The sequence below is a fragment of the Glycine max genome, chromosome 7 (genome assembly GCF_000004515.6).
Source record: "Glycine max cultivar Williams 82 chromosome 7, Glycine_max_v4.0, whole genome shotgun sequence".
Classification (NCBI taxonomy): domain Eukaryota; kingdom Viridiplantae; phylum Streptophyta; class Magnoliopsida; order Fabales; family Fabaceae; genus Glycine; species Glycine max.
This window is the reverse complement of record NC_038243.2, coordinates 14,125,701-14,142,049: the sequence shown is the minus strand read 5'-3', so window position 1 is coordinate 14,142,049 and position 16,349 is coordinate 14,125,701. Positions and strand designations below refer to the sequence as shown.

Genomic DNA, 16,349 nt, shown 5'->3' with positions numbered 1-16,349 from the left:
ATGTCCTTATGCTGACAATTCACGTTGACAATCAATTTAGTGATAAATTTATCCCTAAGTGCCACGCCCACATGGTATTTTATTAACGCTCACGGATGAAAGACAAAAAATAAGATATATTTGCCGTATTTTTTACTTTTTTAAGAACTAAATTTTATATTTTCATCTGTTACAAAAATATTTATAGCCAATTACACATGAAAAGAGGATAAAAGTGATTATTTATCACGAAAATATAAATAAGACCCAATCTGAATTGAGCATCGAGTCCAAAGGTGTCGAAACGCAATGTCCACTCTGCTTCACTCCGCATCAACTTCTTCTCCTTCCTTCTCTCAGATCACCACTCCTCGTTTCGCCCCAATCACTCGTATCTCTCTCCGAAACGGCGTCGTAAGTCAAAACCTCTCATTCCTCTTCGTTTCGATTTTCTCCTTTTTCTTTATCTATTTATTATTCACTCGGAAGTGTTTGATGAAATGCGCGTTTGATAACCGAACGGAGAATTTGTTTTCAGCGGTGCAAGGCGATAGAAGCAGTGAATTTGGAGAATGGAAGGCCGAGCGCGAGCGAGTTCCTAGTCAGCGGAAGCGGAAACGCGATTCCGAGGTACGTCGTGGCGCCCAACACGCGTATTCAGGATTTGGTTAACCGAAACGACACTCGCCTCCGGATATTCTCCGGCACCGCCAATCCGGCGCTCGCTCAGGTCGTGCTTCCTAAAGCGATTCGTTTTTCGTGTTGGAAATTTGGAGTAGTGAGATTAGTGCTTAGTTTTGATTGTAGGTTGTGTATGGATAATCGAAGTGTGATGATAGAATAAAATTAGAGTTCATACTTCATATCATTGTAACTTTGGAATATAGGAGGCTTTTAGTGTCGTTCGTTATGTGCTTTTAGTGTGGTATGCAATCAGAATTAGTCCTGTTTGGATAAACTTTTTCAGAAGCACTTAGGTAAGAAGATAAACTGGATTAAGTTTCTTCTTTAAGTTAGAATCAACTTATGTATCTCAGCCTTTAGACAAGTTAAATGAGAGAACTTCTATAAAAGTCAAAGTACATAAGTTGAATTTAATTTATAGGAGAAGCATAATTCATTTTATTTTCTTGTTTTGTTTTATAAAATAGGAAAAGTTTATCGAACAAAGTCTTTGCATAATTAGAATTAGAGACTTAAGAGTTTTATCTCAGTAGTCCATGTAATAAAATTTTGCATTGAAGAGAGTAGGAGGTGAAGCATCAAAAGCACATAAGGAACTCTATCTTAGTTTGTTTGGGAAGTGAATAAAATGGTAAGGCCTAAGCATGTGTATGTTTAGTAGTTGGCCTGATGTGCATGCTCTACGTGACAAAGAACAATAGCCTTGATTTGTGTGGTATGATTTCCCAAACATGTGGAAATTTGTTGCTTTCGTGAACTGTGTTCTGAACTCAATACAAATGGAGCATAAGGAGATTAGTAAATAATAAATCGATTTAATCCCATGCCTCCCATATTGGCCAATAAAAAGAGGTATTGGATGGAGTGAGATGGAAATGGAATAAATACCTATAGACAATAGATAGGTTTCATTTCATTTCATCTTCCTTTGTTCCATCCATTTCTGTCAATCTAGAATTAGCTGAAGTTTTTCATGGTATCATTGAATCATTAAAATATTATGACTTTTTTGAGTAATTGTTGTGGTACTCATTAACAATGCATCAAAATGAAAAAAACTTGTATATGGTAATTTGTGCACAAACTAATCCTAAAGGTTTTTGTAGCATTTTTAAGGGTAAACTACTCTGTAGTTCTGATTAGTATGCTATTTTATAGAAATGACAATTGTTTTTGGCTAGCTTAGAGTGAATTTGATTTTTTTTTTTTTTCATTTTCAATTGATATATTTTTGTTTATGATTGTAAAAAGATCACCTTGTTTTCTGTTTCCAAGATTTTCTTGTGGTTAACCTTTTTTTATTTTTTTTGCAAATTATTTAAGCAAGAAACAATGTGAAAGTAAGGTGATATTTTTGTAATTATTAGTGAAAACATGTCAATTAAAATTGAAAATGGAAGGTAAACCAAACACCTCAATTTTTTCCATTTCCTGTTGTTTTCTATTTTTGTGTTTTATGTAAAATGGAAAACATCTTTGGTCTGTAATGAATGTGTATACCTTATAGTACTTCTTGAATATACTTTTATTTATTAATATTTGAAGTCTTATGTTATACAGTAGATAGTCTTTAATTATTTACTGAAATGTTTGATTTGCATGTATTTAAGTAGGAAATTGCATGCTACCTGGGCCTGGAGCTAGGAAAAACTAAGATAAAGCGTTTTGCTGATGGTGAGATATATGTCCAGCTGCAAGAGAGTGTCAGGGGGTGTGATGTGTTTCTTGTGCAGCCCACATGTCCTCCTGCAAATGAGAATCTTATGGAGCTTCTCATAATGATTGATGCCTGCAGGAGGGCTTCAGCCAAAAATATTACTGCTGTCATTCCGTATTTTGGATATGCCAGAGCTGATAGAAAGGTCTGCTTGTCAGCTTACGTATGCATTTATATTTATTATTTCTGATGAAATTTTGTCCTTCCTATTCCACCATATTCTATCCCAGGCTTGTCTTGAAATTGTGTTTTTGTTACTAAGTTACATAAATTCTGTTACAATTATCCATTAACCAGAATATGTCAGTTTTCTAAAAACATAGGATACAGATATTACATAAAACTCATATCTGAAGCTTCTTAACCTTTGAATGTGATCCATTTTATTATTTATTGCAGTTTGTAACATTTTTAACACTGATTATAATTAGTGCTTCCTTCCATTACATTAGTTTCTGTCAATTTTGGTATAGGTTATTAGGGGGTAAATAATTGCTTAGTTTTTAAAAGCTTTTTTGGATGTTGGCTAAAATAAGTAATTATTTTCTTAAAATATGCTGAACCGGACACATACAAAGGCTCATGCATGACTTCATATCTAATAATTTCCTTTGAGAGTTGATTAGTGTTGTCAAATGGCGGTTATGGCGTGGCGGATTTTTGATAAAACGCCACCAAATAGAGGTGGCATTGCGGGTTTCAAATGGCGACACCATGGCGGTCGTCATAGGTTTAATGGTGGTGGTGGAATGGCGGTTATGGCGGAAGAAATGTTTTTTTTTGAAAATTTTCCAAAAATGACAAATTGGACCGTCTTGGGCTGACCCGACCCAACCCTAAACCCTGGGTTTGGAATCCTAAATGAGATGAGCAGCACGACACACACGAGCACCACGCGAGTTCTCTCACCTTGAAGTTGCGAGTTCTCCCATTCGCAGCAGCGACGACAATGGACGGTGACGGCGACGGCAATGGACGGCGACCCGACAGTGACGTGACGGTGACAAGTTCTCTCTTCCGTTTTTTGTTTTTCTGGTTCTGTTTTTTTTTTTTAATTGTTCAGCCTTCTTCTACTATCTACAATGGTTGAACCATCATCTATTCTAAGTTTGATACTCTTTTTTTAATTTATTTTTTGGTTCTATTTTTTTTTTAATTGTTCAGCCCTCTTCTACTAATTACAATTACTGAACCATCATCTAATGCTGCAACAAGAAAAAATAGGTCAGATCTTGGTTGGAAGTATTGTCATCTACTTGTGGAAGGGGATGCAAACACCATTGTTTGTAATTACTGTGGAAAAATCATAAAGAGAGGAATAACTAGAGCCAAAGAACACTTGGTTGGGAAGTTGGGTAACGTTGCATCTTGCAAGAAAACTCCAGCAGGTGTAGTCGAAGAGCTCAAGGGATATATAACTAACAAAAAAAATGGGACCACTTATAGTAATACTGGTAGTGGTAATGTGCCAAATATAAGAGATTTTGAATTTGATGAACCAATTGAATGTGATGAAAGTGAAGATGAGTCTGAGGACTCTTGCAATGCTACTGCTTTGGCCACAAAGACAAAGTGTGAGACTATTAAAAAAGGACCAATGGACAGATTTTGTAAGAATCCAGAAAATACAATCAATTGGAGAAAAATGGAAATGTTAATCCAGAAAAGACAATCAATCGGAGGAAAATGGAAATGTTGAGGCAAAGGAACATAAGAGAGTCAATGGATAAGGATAAAGTCTTAAAGGTGAATCAATATATTGCTCGCTTTTGGTACCAAGCTGGTTTGTCATTCAACCTCATTAAATTAAAAAGCTTTAAGAATATAGTTGCAGCCATTGGTCAATATGGGCCATATTTGCCCATTCCAAGCTATCATGATATCGGAGTTGCACTCTTGAAGAAGGAAGTTTAATACACTGAAAATTTGATGAAAGGCCACATGGAACAATGGGTCAAGTATGATTGTACTATTATGTCCGATGCATGGATTGATAAGAAAACGCTGTTCAAGTTATAACTGATAATGGGAGCAACTATGTTTTAGCAGACAAGTTGTTAGAGGACAAAAGAAAACATATTTATTGGACTCCTTGTGCAATCCGTTGTTAATGACGGATGGCGGTTTATGGCAGAAAGTCAAAAATCCGCCATAAAAATAAGGCGGATGGCGTAGCGGCAAATGGCGGATGTCATGGCGGGCAAAATATATATATATATATATATATTAACAAAACAATAGATAAAAATTAAATATAAATAAAAAATTAAAAAAGCAATGGATTGCATTCAAATAAACTAAAAAAATTTCATGAGTTCATGCAATAACCAACACCAAATAAAGTCATTCAAGAGTTCAAAATAACAAAATGATAAAAGCATAATGCAAAGTGCAAAGTAAAGGTTGAGGCTCTAATCATCTTGTCCAATTCCAACATAATCCTCTTCATTGTTATCATAAGGTAGTAGAGCATCTCCCTATCCCTCTTCTCCATCAGACGCCTCAAAATTAACCATGATTTCTTCTTCAGATTCAAGTTCAATATCCTCAAACTCTAGATCCTCATCATTTTCTTGGACTGTTTTTTGCTTCCTTGACGAAGATCCAACAACCATTGCATGTTTTTTAGATGTGTGGGCAGCAGCAGTTGGAGTAATACCAACACTTGTTGGTTGCTTTCTTTCCTTTTTTTTCTGCCTAGTATACATCCTACGCTCTCCAACCCCCGAAACCTCATACACAGTTGCTCAATTTAGTGCATCATCATCTTCAAATACCAAATCATTTCCAGCATCATTATCATTATCTTCATCCATCTCTCCCATGTGCCATTCATTGCACACATCAATATCATTAAGAGAAATTGGATCAATTTCATCTCTTACATTATATCTTTGCTTCAATTGTTGGTTGTATTTGACAAATACCAAATCATGCAACTTCTTGTGCTCAAGCCTATTTCTTTTTTTGGAATGAATCTACAACATAACAAATAAATCTTGATCTCAATCTCAAATAAACTTCGAATAAAACTTGACCATCAAAATTAAATAAAAAGCATAGTTAGAGTTTTGTCACAATTACTTGCTCAAATACACTCCAATTTCTTTCACATCTTGAAGCACTGCAAGTCAAACTCAAAATTTTAATAGCTAGCTTCTGCAAATTTGGAGTTTGTGACCCAAACATTTGCCACCAATATGCTACAATACCAACCAAGAGCATAACTTAGAATTCTGAATTGTAACATTAATACGTAAAAAATATAGTATAGTATTTGTCATTTGGTAAAAGTTTCTTACTAGGAGAATGAGTTTTCCTTTGAGCCATTGCAAACTCAGAACCAAAGTGTTCTGCACCAATCTTGAAAAGATGCAACTTAGTTAGAATTTTCTGTTGCACATCAAATTGTGGAACCAACTTCTTAATGCAATCAAACAATCCATTGGTGACCTCAAAATCAAATTCCAAATCAGTGTTGTCATGAAAGAACTCTGGATTTAAGAAGTGGGCAGCTGCATGCAATGATCTATGAAGCTGACAATTCCATCTTTTATCAACGATTGCAAACACATCTTTGTACTTGCTTTCATTGTTGTTGAAAGACTTGATAATTGTTTCTTTTGCCTTGTCCATTGCTTCATAAATATAGCCTATGGCTGGTTTCGTTTCACCATCCACAAGACGAAGCACTTTGACAAGTGGAGCCATGACTTTAAGAGTGTAAATCACACTATTCCAAAAAGAAGGCATGAGCACTACCTTTGCAGCTTCTTTCCCCTTAGGCTCCTTAGATAACTTGTTTAAGATCCATTCATCAGAAATAAACATCTTTCCAATATTAGCTTTCTCTTTGTGGAGCCTTTCTAAGGTTAGATAAGAAGTGGCAAATCTAGTAATAGCATATCTCACCAATTCCCTCTCGTTTGTACAATTTCTCAACAAGCTTAAGGTACTAGAATGGGCATAGATAAACCCAACTAGATTAATTGTCCTTCTAATTGTCTTCCTTATCAAGGGAAGCTTCCCAATGTCTTCAAGCATCAAATCAATACAATGGGCTGCACAAGGAGTCCAATAAATATGTTTCCTTTTGTCCTCTAACAACTTACCCGCTAAAACATAGTTACTCCTATTATCAGTTACAACTTGAACAACGTTCTCTTCTCCAACTTCCTCCACAATAGCATCAAGCAACTCAAAAAGCTTTTCACCTGTCTTCACAAAATCAGAGCCATCAACAGACTTCAAAAACATTGTACCAGCTTGAGAGTTAACCAAAAAATTAATGATGCATCTTTGTTTCCGATCAGTCCATGCTTCGAACATAATAGTACAACCATACTTGACCCATTGCTCCTTGTAGTCTTTCATCAAATTTTTAGTGTATTCAACTTCCTTCTTCAGGAGTGGAACTCTGATATCATGACAGCTTGGAATGGGCAAATGTGGCCCATATTGACCAATGACTACAATCATATTCTCAAAGCTTTTCAATTTAATGAGGTTGAATGATAAATCAGCTTGGTACCAAAAGCGAGCAATATATTGATGCACCTTTAAGACTTCATTCTTATCCATTGACTCTCTTATGTTCCTTTGCCTCAACATTTTCATTTTTCTCCGATTGATTGCATTTTTGGATTCTTACAAAACCTGTCCATTGGTCCTTTTTTAGTCTCATACTTTGTCTTTGCGGCCAAAACAGTAGTATTGCAAGAGTCCTCAAACTCATCTTCACTTTCATCACATCCAATTGGTTCACCAAATTCAAAATCTCTTATATTTGGCACATTACCAGTACTACTGTAAGTGGTCCCACTTTTTTTGTTAGCCATATATCCCTTGAGCTCTTCGACTACATTTGGTGGAGTTTTCTTGCAAGATGCAACGTTACCTGACTTCCAAACCAAGTGTTCTTTGGCTCTCGTTATTCCTCCCTTTGTGATTTTTCCACAGTAATTACAAACAATGATGTTTGTATCCCCTTCCACAAGTGGATGACAATACTTCCAACCAGGGTCTGTCCTATTTTTCCTTGTTGTAGTATTACATGATGGTTCAACCATTGTAATTAGTAGAAGAGAGCTAAACAATTAAAAAAAAAACAGAACCAGAAAATAAAAAAAGGAAGAGTGTCAAACTTAGAATAGATGATGGTTCAGCCATTGTAGATAGTAGAAGAGGGTTGAACAATTAAAAAAAAAAAACAGAACCAGAAAAACAAAAAACGGAAGAGAAAACTCGCCACCGCTTTTTGGTGGCGTTTTATCAAAAATCCGCCACGCCATGGCGCTGCCATAACCGCCATTTGACAACACTGGTTGTAATGATGTTATTTAAGTTACTAGAACAACCACATTCTATTTGTAACTGCAAAAGTACAAAAGCTGAAATTATAAAATTGTTAGCTCTAAAAATGTTACCTTAGCATTACTTGTATAAAGTACAACAGCTGAATTTATAAAATTGTTAGCTCTAAATATGTTACCTTAGCATTACTTGTATAGTGCTATAAAAAAGTTGTCACAACTAAGGTTCATGATTAACTTAAAAAATCCAACATCCAAATTCAGTAAGTTTAATCATTATCTTCATCTACTGTTGCAGACTCAAGGACGTGAATCCATTGCTGCCAAGCTTGTCGCAAATTTAATTACAGAAGCAGGTGCAAATCGTGTACTTGCTTGTGACCTCCATTCTGGGCAGTCCATGGGCTATTTTGATATTCCAGTTGATCATGTGTATGGACAGGTAACAGATGATTATGCCATATTGTCATTACAATATAATAGCATGGAAGAAAAAAAACATTTAATCTATTAAACTCAAACAAACAAACATGCCTTGGATATGTTGTATATTTGTAATTGATAGTTACTCCAATAATTTGTTAATTCATTGTATTGATGCATCTCTAGTTTGAATTGAAATGAAGTGACAACCTTCTAGTGACATGCCAATTTTACTGTTAGTAGGTATATAATTATTTAAATTTCCAATTTCTGTTGTAAAGAAACTTCAAATCTAGTATTGTTTAGATGTGCTAAAATCTTCTATTGTTTTTTTTTTCCTGGTTCAGTCACTCGTGGACTCTAATGTTTTGCATTACTTCATTCTCTTATTAATAGACCTTTGAGCTGCCCATTTAGTACCTTTTTGATTGGTTATTTGCTGTTGAGCTACATAAATTTTGCGATGGAGACCCTTCTTGTAATTTTATTATATCAAATGTTGTTCCGGGGTGGGTTAGATTAAACAAATGTTAATCTTATGGCTAATGCCTAATTGTAACAATGATTGTGATTAGTGTCAATAATGAGAAGTATCTGGCCTGTGCTGCTGTTTAGTTTGTCTAAGAAAATAGAATGTTTAACTGCAATATGTATGAAGTCTAAGCTTGTATGGTTCTTGAGAAGGTGGATTTGTTAATAGTTGGGGTTATCAAATTGATGTTCTTAGAGGATTTCCAGTACTCCTGTGTTATAGGAAAATATATAATATAGTATTCCAATTGGTACTTGTTATTTTCTACAAAAGTAGTTGAGATCTGCTAGTGCTAATGATATATTCACTTTGTATAGAATTTTGTTATTTATGAATTGGCCAGAAGTTCTTACCTTAAAACTGTCAATGTAATTTGGTTCATTGGTTATTTATATGTTCTTTTGTGCCACTGTCAGTCTGTTATACTTGATTACCTTGCCAGCAAGACTATTTGTTCAGATGATTTGGTAGTTGTCTCACCAGATGTTGGTGGTGTTGCCAGAGCACGTGCTTTTGCTAAAAAATTATCTGATGCTCCTTTAGCTATTGTTGATAAAAGGCGCCATGGGCATAATGTTGCTGAGGTATGATTCTTCATATGTTTGAGTTTAGATGTCTAAATTATAATGGTTCAGATTCAATTGCTCAAAATAAGACTCTTAGTAGTATGAAACATACAAAATTTAGATAATTTAGAATTTTTATGATATACAAATATTTTAGAATTTAGTATGAAATAAGACTCTTGGTAGAATGAAATATACAAATAAGACTCTTGGTGGTAAGTTTATTTTCCCATTTGCAAAAAAAGTGGTACCTTTGTTATTTTTCAGATTATATCAAATTGTCACATCTGTTAAGACCAACAAATTAAAATCAGGCCTGGGCAATATATAATCAACTAGACCAATGGTTGAACTAAATGACATCATAGTTATTAAATTAATTCTGTTCTTTCACCCACCCACCCAAACATATATAACTCTAGTTGTTTAGAATTGTACCATTGTTTTAAAAATTCATGTATCAGTGGAATATGTAAGCAATTCATATGTGGCATCTTTTTCAATTATGAAGGGTTCTACCAATTGATATGTTTCCACAAATAATTGAAATTCAATTTCTTGATTTGTATTCTCAATTATTGGAAACTTGAAAGTCCTTGTATCAAGACCCAATCAATGAACCAACAAAATGCTTTTTACTGTAGCTGATTCAATTTGGGTAGTGTAGAAATCCCTTCATTTGAATCCCAAACATTTTCAATTTCTCCATGAATTCTATGGAAAAATATCCATGATTTGTTGTCATACTTTGTCAAATCACACGAACAGATTAAACAATGGCAGTAATAACAGAGCCTTATCCTACTAGGATGAGTAAATTTAGCAATAATGCAATTTAAATGTTATTGAATAAATTCTCATGTATTTGGTTAAAAAGTTTTAAGTATAATTCTTTTTTACTTTTGGACAAAAAAAAAATACTGGTTGAATATTACTTAACTTGATATAACCTAGCTATTAAGTTGATGATAGTGTACTATTTTCTGATACTATATCCATATTTAAAATAAGAGGATATAGTAATAACTGATTATAATTAAATTTTGTTTGAAAAATTATAGTAGATTTATAACAAATATATGTTAATTTGCAAATTGCCCACTTCCATTTTGACCATTTGTCCTTGTCATTTCAATTCTGATTTCTGACAATTAACCCTCTTAGACATTCAATAAAAGAAAAATTTCTCCCTGTAGTTTCAGATAATTTATGTGGTTAATTGAATAAAATTTAACCCATATGGGGTATTTTCCATATCTTAAAAACTTGAGTTACTTCACTGCCAGAATTAAGATCACAGTAGTTGTGTGGGTTAGTTGCCAAATGCCCAAATCTGAAACCATGGGTTATCTGCATTCTGCAAACAGATTAAAGGTGCGGTCAATTAGCAAGTTGACCATATATATATATATATATATATAGGGAGAAACTCCTGTGAGAGCATTTGGATATTTTGAGAAATGAGAATATTAAATCTAGACCATACAACCATACATGAGTGATCAAGATTATAAATTAGTTAGTGGTCATATGACCACTTAAAACGATATGTGCATTTTGCTTTTAACTTGATCATCCATGTAATTATATGGTCTAGCTTTACAGTTTTCATTTCTCACATTATCAAGGTGTTCTCACTAGAGTCTCTCTCTCTCTATATATATGACGTGTATCAGATGAGAGTGAGAGGAGTACATCTTAGCCATATATTTAAAATGGATGGTTAACATTAGATTTAACTAGAATAATGTTAATCATCTATGCATGTTTGTCCGACTAAGATTAACTCCTCTCATGGGTTTCACATGCGTCTGTGTTTCAGTAACCTCTGCATGGAAGTTTTATACGCACATACCAATTTGTAGGCAGTTGGTTTTCATTAACCAGAGTCAAGTCTGGTTCACTGGTTTGTCCTACCTTGAGCAGTTTGGGGCAGTTCAATCCAGTCTGACTATCATAATGGTTCTGCAGTAAGATCCATACCAGCAGCTTGTGTTTTAAAACAATGCTTAAGACCTCTGAGGGGTGACCACTGACCAATGTTGTTCCCTTAAAACCGATGATAAATCATATCTTAATAGTTCTAAATTAAAGCACCTTATAGGCTTTGTGATTGGGTGAATCTCATCTTGCAGGTGATGAATTTGATTGGTGATGTAAGGGGAAAGGTAGCAGTTATGGTTGATGACATGATTGATACTGCTGGTAAGTTTGTGTAAAACTCTTGATGTGCTAGTATGATAATGATAGTTCGTCTCTGACCATATAATCACTTAGATTAGTCCCTCAAGACTTCTGCATTTGCTTTTTCCTTCCTCTCTCATTATCAGTACATTCTTTCAAGTAAAATGGATTTTTTTTTTCTTGGTAAATGGTACGTTGTAAACTTCTGCCATATTATATCCAAAGTGATAATTCATGTTGTTGAGAAACTAACAAACTGTATCATTATAGGTTAGCAAGAGTCTTTATTTTAGCTTCAGCGAAGATGATTTTAACTTTGAGTAGTAAAGTTGGAGGTCTTTTTGCTCTTGGTTTTCAATCAGTTAATCAATAAATATGCTTTACGTGATATATTTCCTATTTACTGTCTCTTGAAGTAGTTGTACACAAATTAAGAAATGTAATTGATATTCTTGTTTACATTAAAATTATTTTTAACTTCCTAATATATTCTTTATCTCTTTATTAATTAAACTCTTAACATTCCCGCTACTATTGTTTCTCTCATTTAAGAATTAGGTGAAGACAAGGGTATGGTTGGAAAGATATTAATGTTGTTTTGAACTTTTTGAAGGATAGACATATATGAACATAACTTTTCTTCCAAGATGGATAAAAAGGAACGGAGATAGTATGTTTGGCCTGCTAGACTGCAAACTATTTTTGAGTCCTTATCGGTATAAACAAATGCTCGTAGAGAATGGTAGATAACTGAAATCATTGAGTGCTTGAATTTTTATATTCTAACATTTTTTTGCTGGGGGGTTCTAACTTAAACTTGTCAATTTAGGAGAGAGATGACACAACAGTGAAATCCTACTCAGGAATGTTGAACCTATGCTACCTCTCTTCTCAAATGACATTACCATGGTTGGAGTTAGAATGAGAGAATCCAAATTCAGTTGTATTTGCTGTTGTGACATCCTCTTTTTATTTGTCATTCCTTGACTTGGCACCAATACATTTTTTTTTATACATATATCAAGAGTTTGATTCTTACTCCTATCTTCACATTTAGTTAAATGATTACACAATTATTCTGAGCCTGTACTTTGTCCAAAGTTGAGCACTATGGGCTTTTGCTTGAGCGGGCATGTTACAGATTAAAAGTCATTACTGCCGCTGGTTCTGTACCTAACTGGTTAAACTTCAAAAAGAGTTAGTTCCTTGGCAGTATACCACCAGTCTATTCCTTCATTGTAATTGTTTTAGCTAAAAATTTTATGCCACAAGGGACAGTGTTCACTTCTAAGTGTTTTGTTTGCTTATTTCAATTCTTTGTCCTACTTCAGCATGTATGACTAGCAAAGTCTTATCCATGGTCCTCTCAATAAAATTTGACATTGTCTTATAGGGACTATTGCCAAAGGTGCAGCTCTGTTGCATCAAGAAGGGGCAAGAGAAGTCTATGCATGCACTACACATGCTGTTTTCAGGTATAATGGCTGCTATATAATTATAATTCAGTTATTTCTACTTGTGGTTTATAGCAAAACACTATTATGGTGATATTTTGTGGTGAATCTGCTACTAGGGCCAATTATCACAGATTCTTCTTGATGTTTAGATTTGAGTTATTTGTTCATTATTTTGGCATATATCAGTTGACACAAGCTGTTTTGGTACAGAACTCAAGTTCTTTGTTTCTTATTTACTTTGTTCCTTTCTTTTCTGGTCTCTACATATCTGACCCCAAATAAGGATTTTGTATTTATGAAGATAGATAAGATTTCCAACGTTTGTTCTCTTATTTTCCAGTGACATTGATGGATATATTAAGTATGTATCGGAGTGTTGGTTATCTACAAATGCACGATTATGTGTTTTGATGCAAGGTATTTTACTCATAGCTTGTGCTTATTCTTGCCTTTGCAGTCCTCCTGCTATTGAGAGATTGTCAAGCGGTTTGTTCCAAGAAGTTATCATAACTAATACAATTCCAGTGGCAGAACAGAACTATTTCCCCCAATTAACTGTCCTGTCGGTGGCAAACCTTTTGGGCGAGACTGTTTGGCGTGTTCATGATGATTGCTCAGTGAGTAGCATATTTCTGTAAAATAATTTTAGTTTGTTAGTCTCATTCATGATAGAGAAAATGAGACCACCCTCAATACTCTTGCACATGCATGCTGGCGTAAATAAATATATTCATCTATTTTTCAAACAAAATAATAAAAAAATTCGTTGTTATATAGAATTGTCTCTTCCTGTTCATCACTAAATTGTATTGATAATTGTGTGTTTAGTGGTTAGATTTGATTTCTTTTCATAGAGTCGTATGTTGCCCTTTGCTCTGTTGATAAAACAAAATTTCAGTTAAGCTAGAACTTGTGCTTGTTTTGTATGGGATAGAGTGGTGCCAAAACTAGATTTATCTTGCAAACTTTTCTTTTTTTTCTTCTTCTTTCTTTTATGTTTGTCAGGGTGGAATTGAACCTTATTCAAGTTTGGGCATTGATTGAACAATTTGTATCATTGGTCTGCTCGTTCCAGCTTATGACACTGTGGTAACAAGCGGCAGAATTGTAGAGTCCATTTATAGTGAAAGCTTTTGTTTAAGGATACCTTATAGAGAGCTGTTTCAGGAGATTTTTGTACGTACAAAATACATTATAGGGTATTGGAAATCCGCACTAGAAGACTCGTGGTGTCTCTTTTTACTTTACCACATGAATGGTATTGAATTGTGTTGTGTGGCTATGTTGTTCTCAGACATTTAATTCCTTGTCCTTGTGTATTCATAGGAAACAGTTTATTCAAAATTAAACTAGCTCAAGCATATATATGTTTTGCATACTTTGAAGTTTTAACTTTTTTTTTTAAATGCAAACAAAAGTGAACAATTAAAGTTAGTAAAAGAGATCCTGATTATGCAAAGGGGAAAAAAAAAATATGGACCTCTTATTCCTTCGTTTCCCTTCAAACGGACAGGCATGTTGGTATGCATAGTTGTTTCTCGGAACTGAGTGGACTCTACAGTATTTTATACAATTTCTTAGTATAATGTAAAGGTTAATTGTTAAATACCTTTTTTATTGTTGAATTATTAACTGTTAGGTATTATTGCTAAAGGTAATAATTCAGCATATGCCACGTGTACAAATGTAATTAAAAAATGATTGAAAGTGTATTGTCTTTTATGATAAGGATTAAAAGTGTTTATTTCTTAATAATTTAACTGCTAGCTTAAATGTAATTTTGGTTCGGTGGGTTTGATTTTGATTTCTCAAATTAAAAAATGATTTTTTTTTAAATTTCTGTAATTTAGAAATAGACACTTTTAATCCTCATCCTAAAAGGCAATACAAAACCTTGCTTATATGGCTAAAGGTGTACAATTCAGCATATGCCAGGTGTATATCCATGACTAGGTTTAATGGACACGTGTTTTACTATGTAAGCATCCTTTTGTTAAAATCCTAATTAATTCAAAAAAGGGGATTCACCTAGGCATGACATAGAGAGAGAGAGCAAGGAAGGTCAATGTTCATCACACAAGGGGTCTAGTCGTGCTTCACGATTTCCAATCATGATGTTTTCAACTCTTGATGTTCGTAGAGTATTGAGGGCCTTTGCCACAATGGTTTTGTTTTCGTTAAGGAGAAGATGAAGGTACTTTTTGTGTGGAGAGAGCTTCGATTTACACCTCGATAGTGAAGCAAACCATGGGAGAAGCTTTTGGAGAAGTCCTAATTGAAATGTTTACATTTTTTTTTTTATTTGCATGACCAATATGTTTGTTTTTTGTTTGTGAATTTTGTATATCAAATAACCAAAATTCTTTCTTTAGTTTTGTAGAACCCCAACTCGTGCAAGTTTTTTAAATGGATAGATGAAGATGTAAAGACGGATGTAGAAGAGAAATGTTGGGATGAGACTGAGAAGCAACTAGAAGAGGCAAGAAAAGAAAATATTTAATTAACCATTTAGTACAAACATATCCCTTTTAATCTTTAAGTGAATTTTTTAATTTTTGAAGTTTAATAAATGAATTTTTTAGTTTCTAAAGTTTATATTTTAATTCCCAAAAGTTTCGCTGTTAATTTTTTTTAATTTTATTAGTTAAATTTTTTTAACTATAGACCTTTTGAGAATTAAAATAAATTTTAAAGACTAAAAAATTCATTTATTAATTATAGGGATTGAGGGATAAGTTTAGAAAGTATAGAGATTAAATGAGTAATTAAATCAAAAGAAAATCATAAACTACAAAAGAAACTTGATGTTGAGAGAAGAAAAAGATCGATTCTGCTTTGTGTTGTAGGACTGTGTTTGGCATTATTTTTATGTGTTGTGCGCGTGTTGAACTAAGTAGGGAATTCCATAATGTGAGCATGTACTAAATCTAACGTAATAGATTTTGTATTAGGAGAAATCGAGAATTAGGCTATGGCATTGTGTATTTGTATAAGGGGTGATAATATTTTAGTGTTATTTATTTATGAACATGTATTGTCCAATTTTTTTGTTGCAGTTGTAGTGTCCAATGTTGAAAGAATTTTGTAACGTTTATAAGATTTATTATATGTTGAAATGCTATAGTGACAACTGCACATGATGTCTTCATGCATTAAATCAGATTTTCCATACATACCATGTGTTGTACAATTTTGTAATGTATTTAATATTTAAGGATATGCTATATGAATATGTGACTAACATATTAAATGAACATGTATTTTTGCTTAGTGATTGATTACTGTAAGTAAAAAAAACTGGAATAGTTGTGTAAAACACTTTTACATTGTACAATTTTCATACCAAATATATTTACACCAAATATGATACACTTGCCAAAAAAAAATTTACGCAAATTGGTCATCCACACAAGCCAAAATCTGTCTCTCAAGATAAAAGGAAAAATTACATAGTCTACATTCCCCAAAATTTTCATATATGAAATTATTAAACAC

At 33.6% G+C, this 16,349-nt stretch overlaps 1 protein-coding gene across 3 annotated transcripts; it reads left to right on the top strand.

Moving 5' to 3' along the window:
- The first annotated feature begins 237 nt into the window (after window positions 1–237).
- Window positions 238–14,134, top strand: LOC100789585 (ribose-phosphate pyrophosphokinase 1). 3 transcript variants are annotated; one of them, XM_006583436.4, is made up of 9 exons: window positions 256–393; window positions 518–709; window positions 2,277–2,525; window positions 7,991–8,134; window positions 9,064–9,231; window positions 11,349–11,418; window positions 12,791–12,872; window positions 13,312–13,471; window positions 13,930–14,134. In XM_006583436.4, exons 1-9 carry the CDS (start codon window positions 289–291, stop codon window positions 13,945–13,947), a joined length of 1,188 nt encoding a protein of 395 aa, XP_006583499.1. In that variant the 5' UTR covers window positions 256–288; the 3' UTR covers window positions 13,948–14,134. The 3 variants fall into 3 exon arrangements, with proteins under 3 accessions (XP_014633441.1, XP_006583499.1, XP_003529006.1); XM_003528958.5 differs by having other exon boundaries at window positions 13,860–14,134; XM_014777955.3 differs by having other exon boundaries at window positions 238–393; window positions 13,312–14,134.
- Window positions 14,135–16,349: the final 2,215 nt, after the last annotated feature.

Bases quoted from the DNA above. Each gene is read 5' to 3' on its own strand.
- LOC100789585 (XM_003528958.5), top strand. From the start codon at position 289: ATGTCCACTCTGCTTCACTCCGCATCAACTTCTTCTCCTTCCTTCTCT. The intron at 710-2,276 runs GTCGTGCTTCCT...GTATTTAAGTAG, and splicing joins CCAATCCGGCGCTCGCTCAG to GAAATTGCATGCTACCTGGG. The intron at 12,873-13,311 runs GTATAATGGCTG...TTGCCTTTGCAG, and splicing joins ACTACACATGCTGTTTTCAG to TCCTCCTGCTATTGAGAGAT.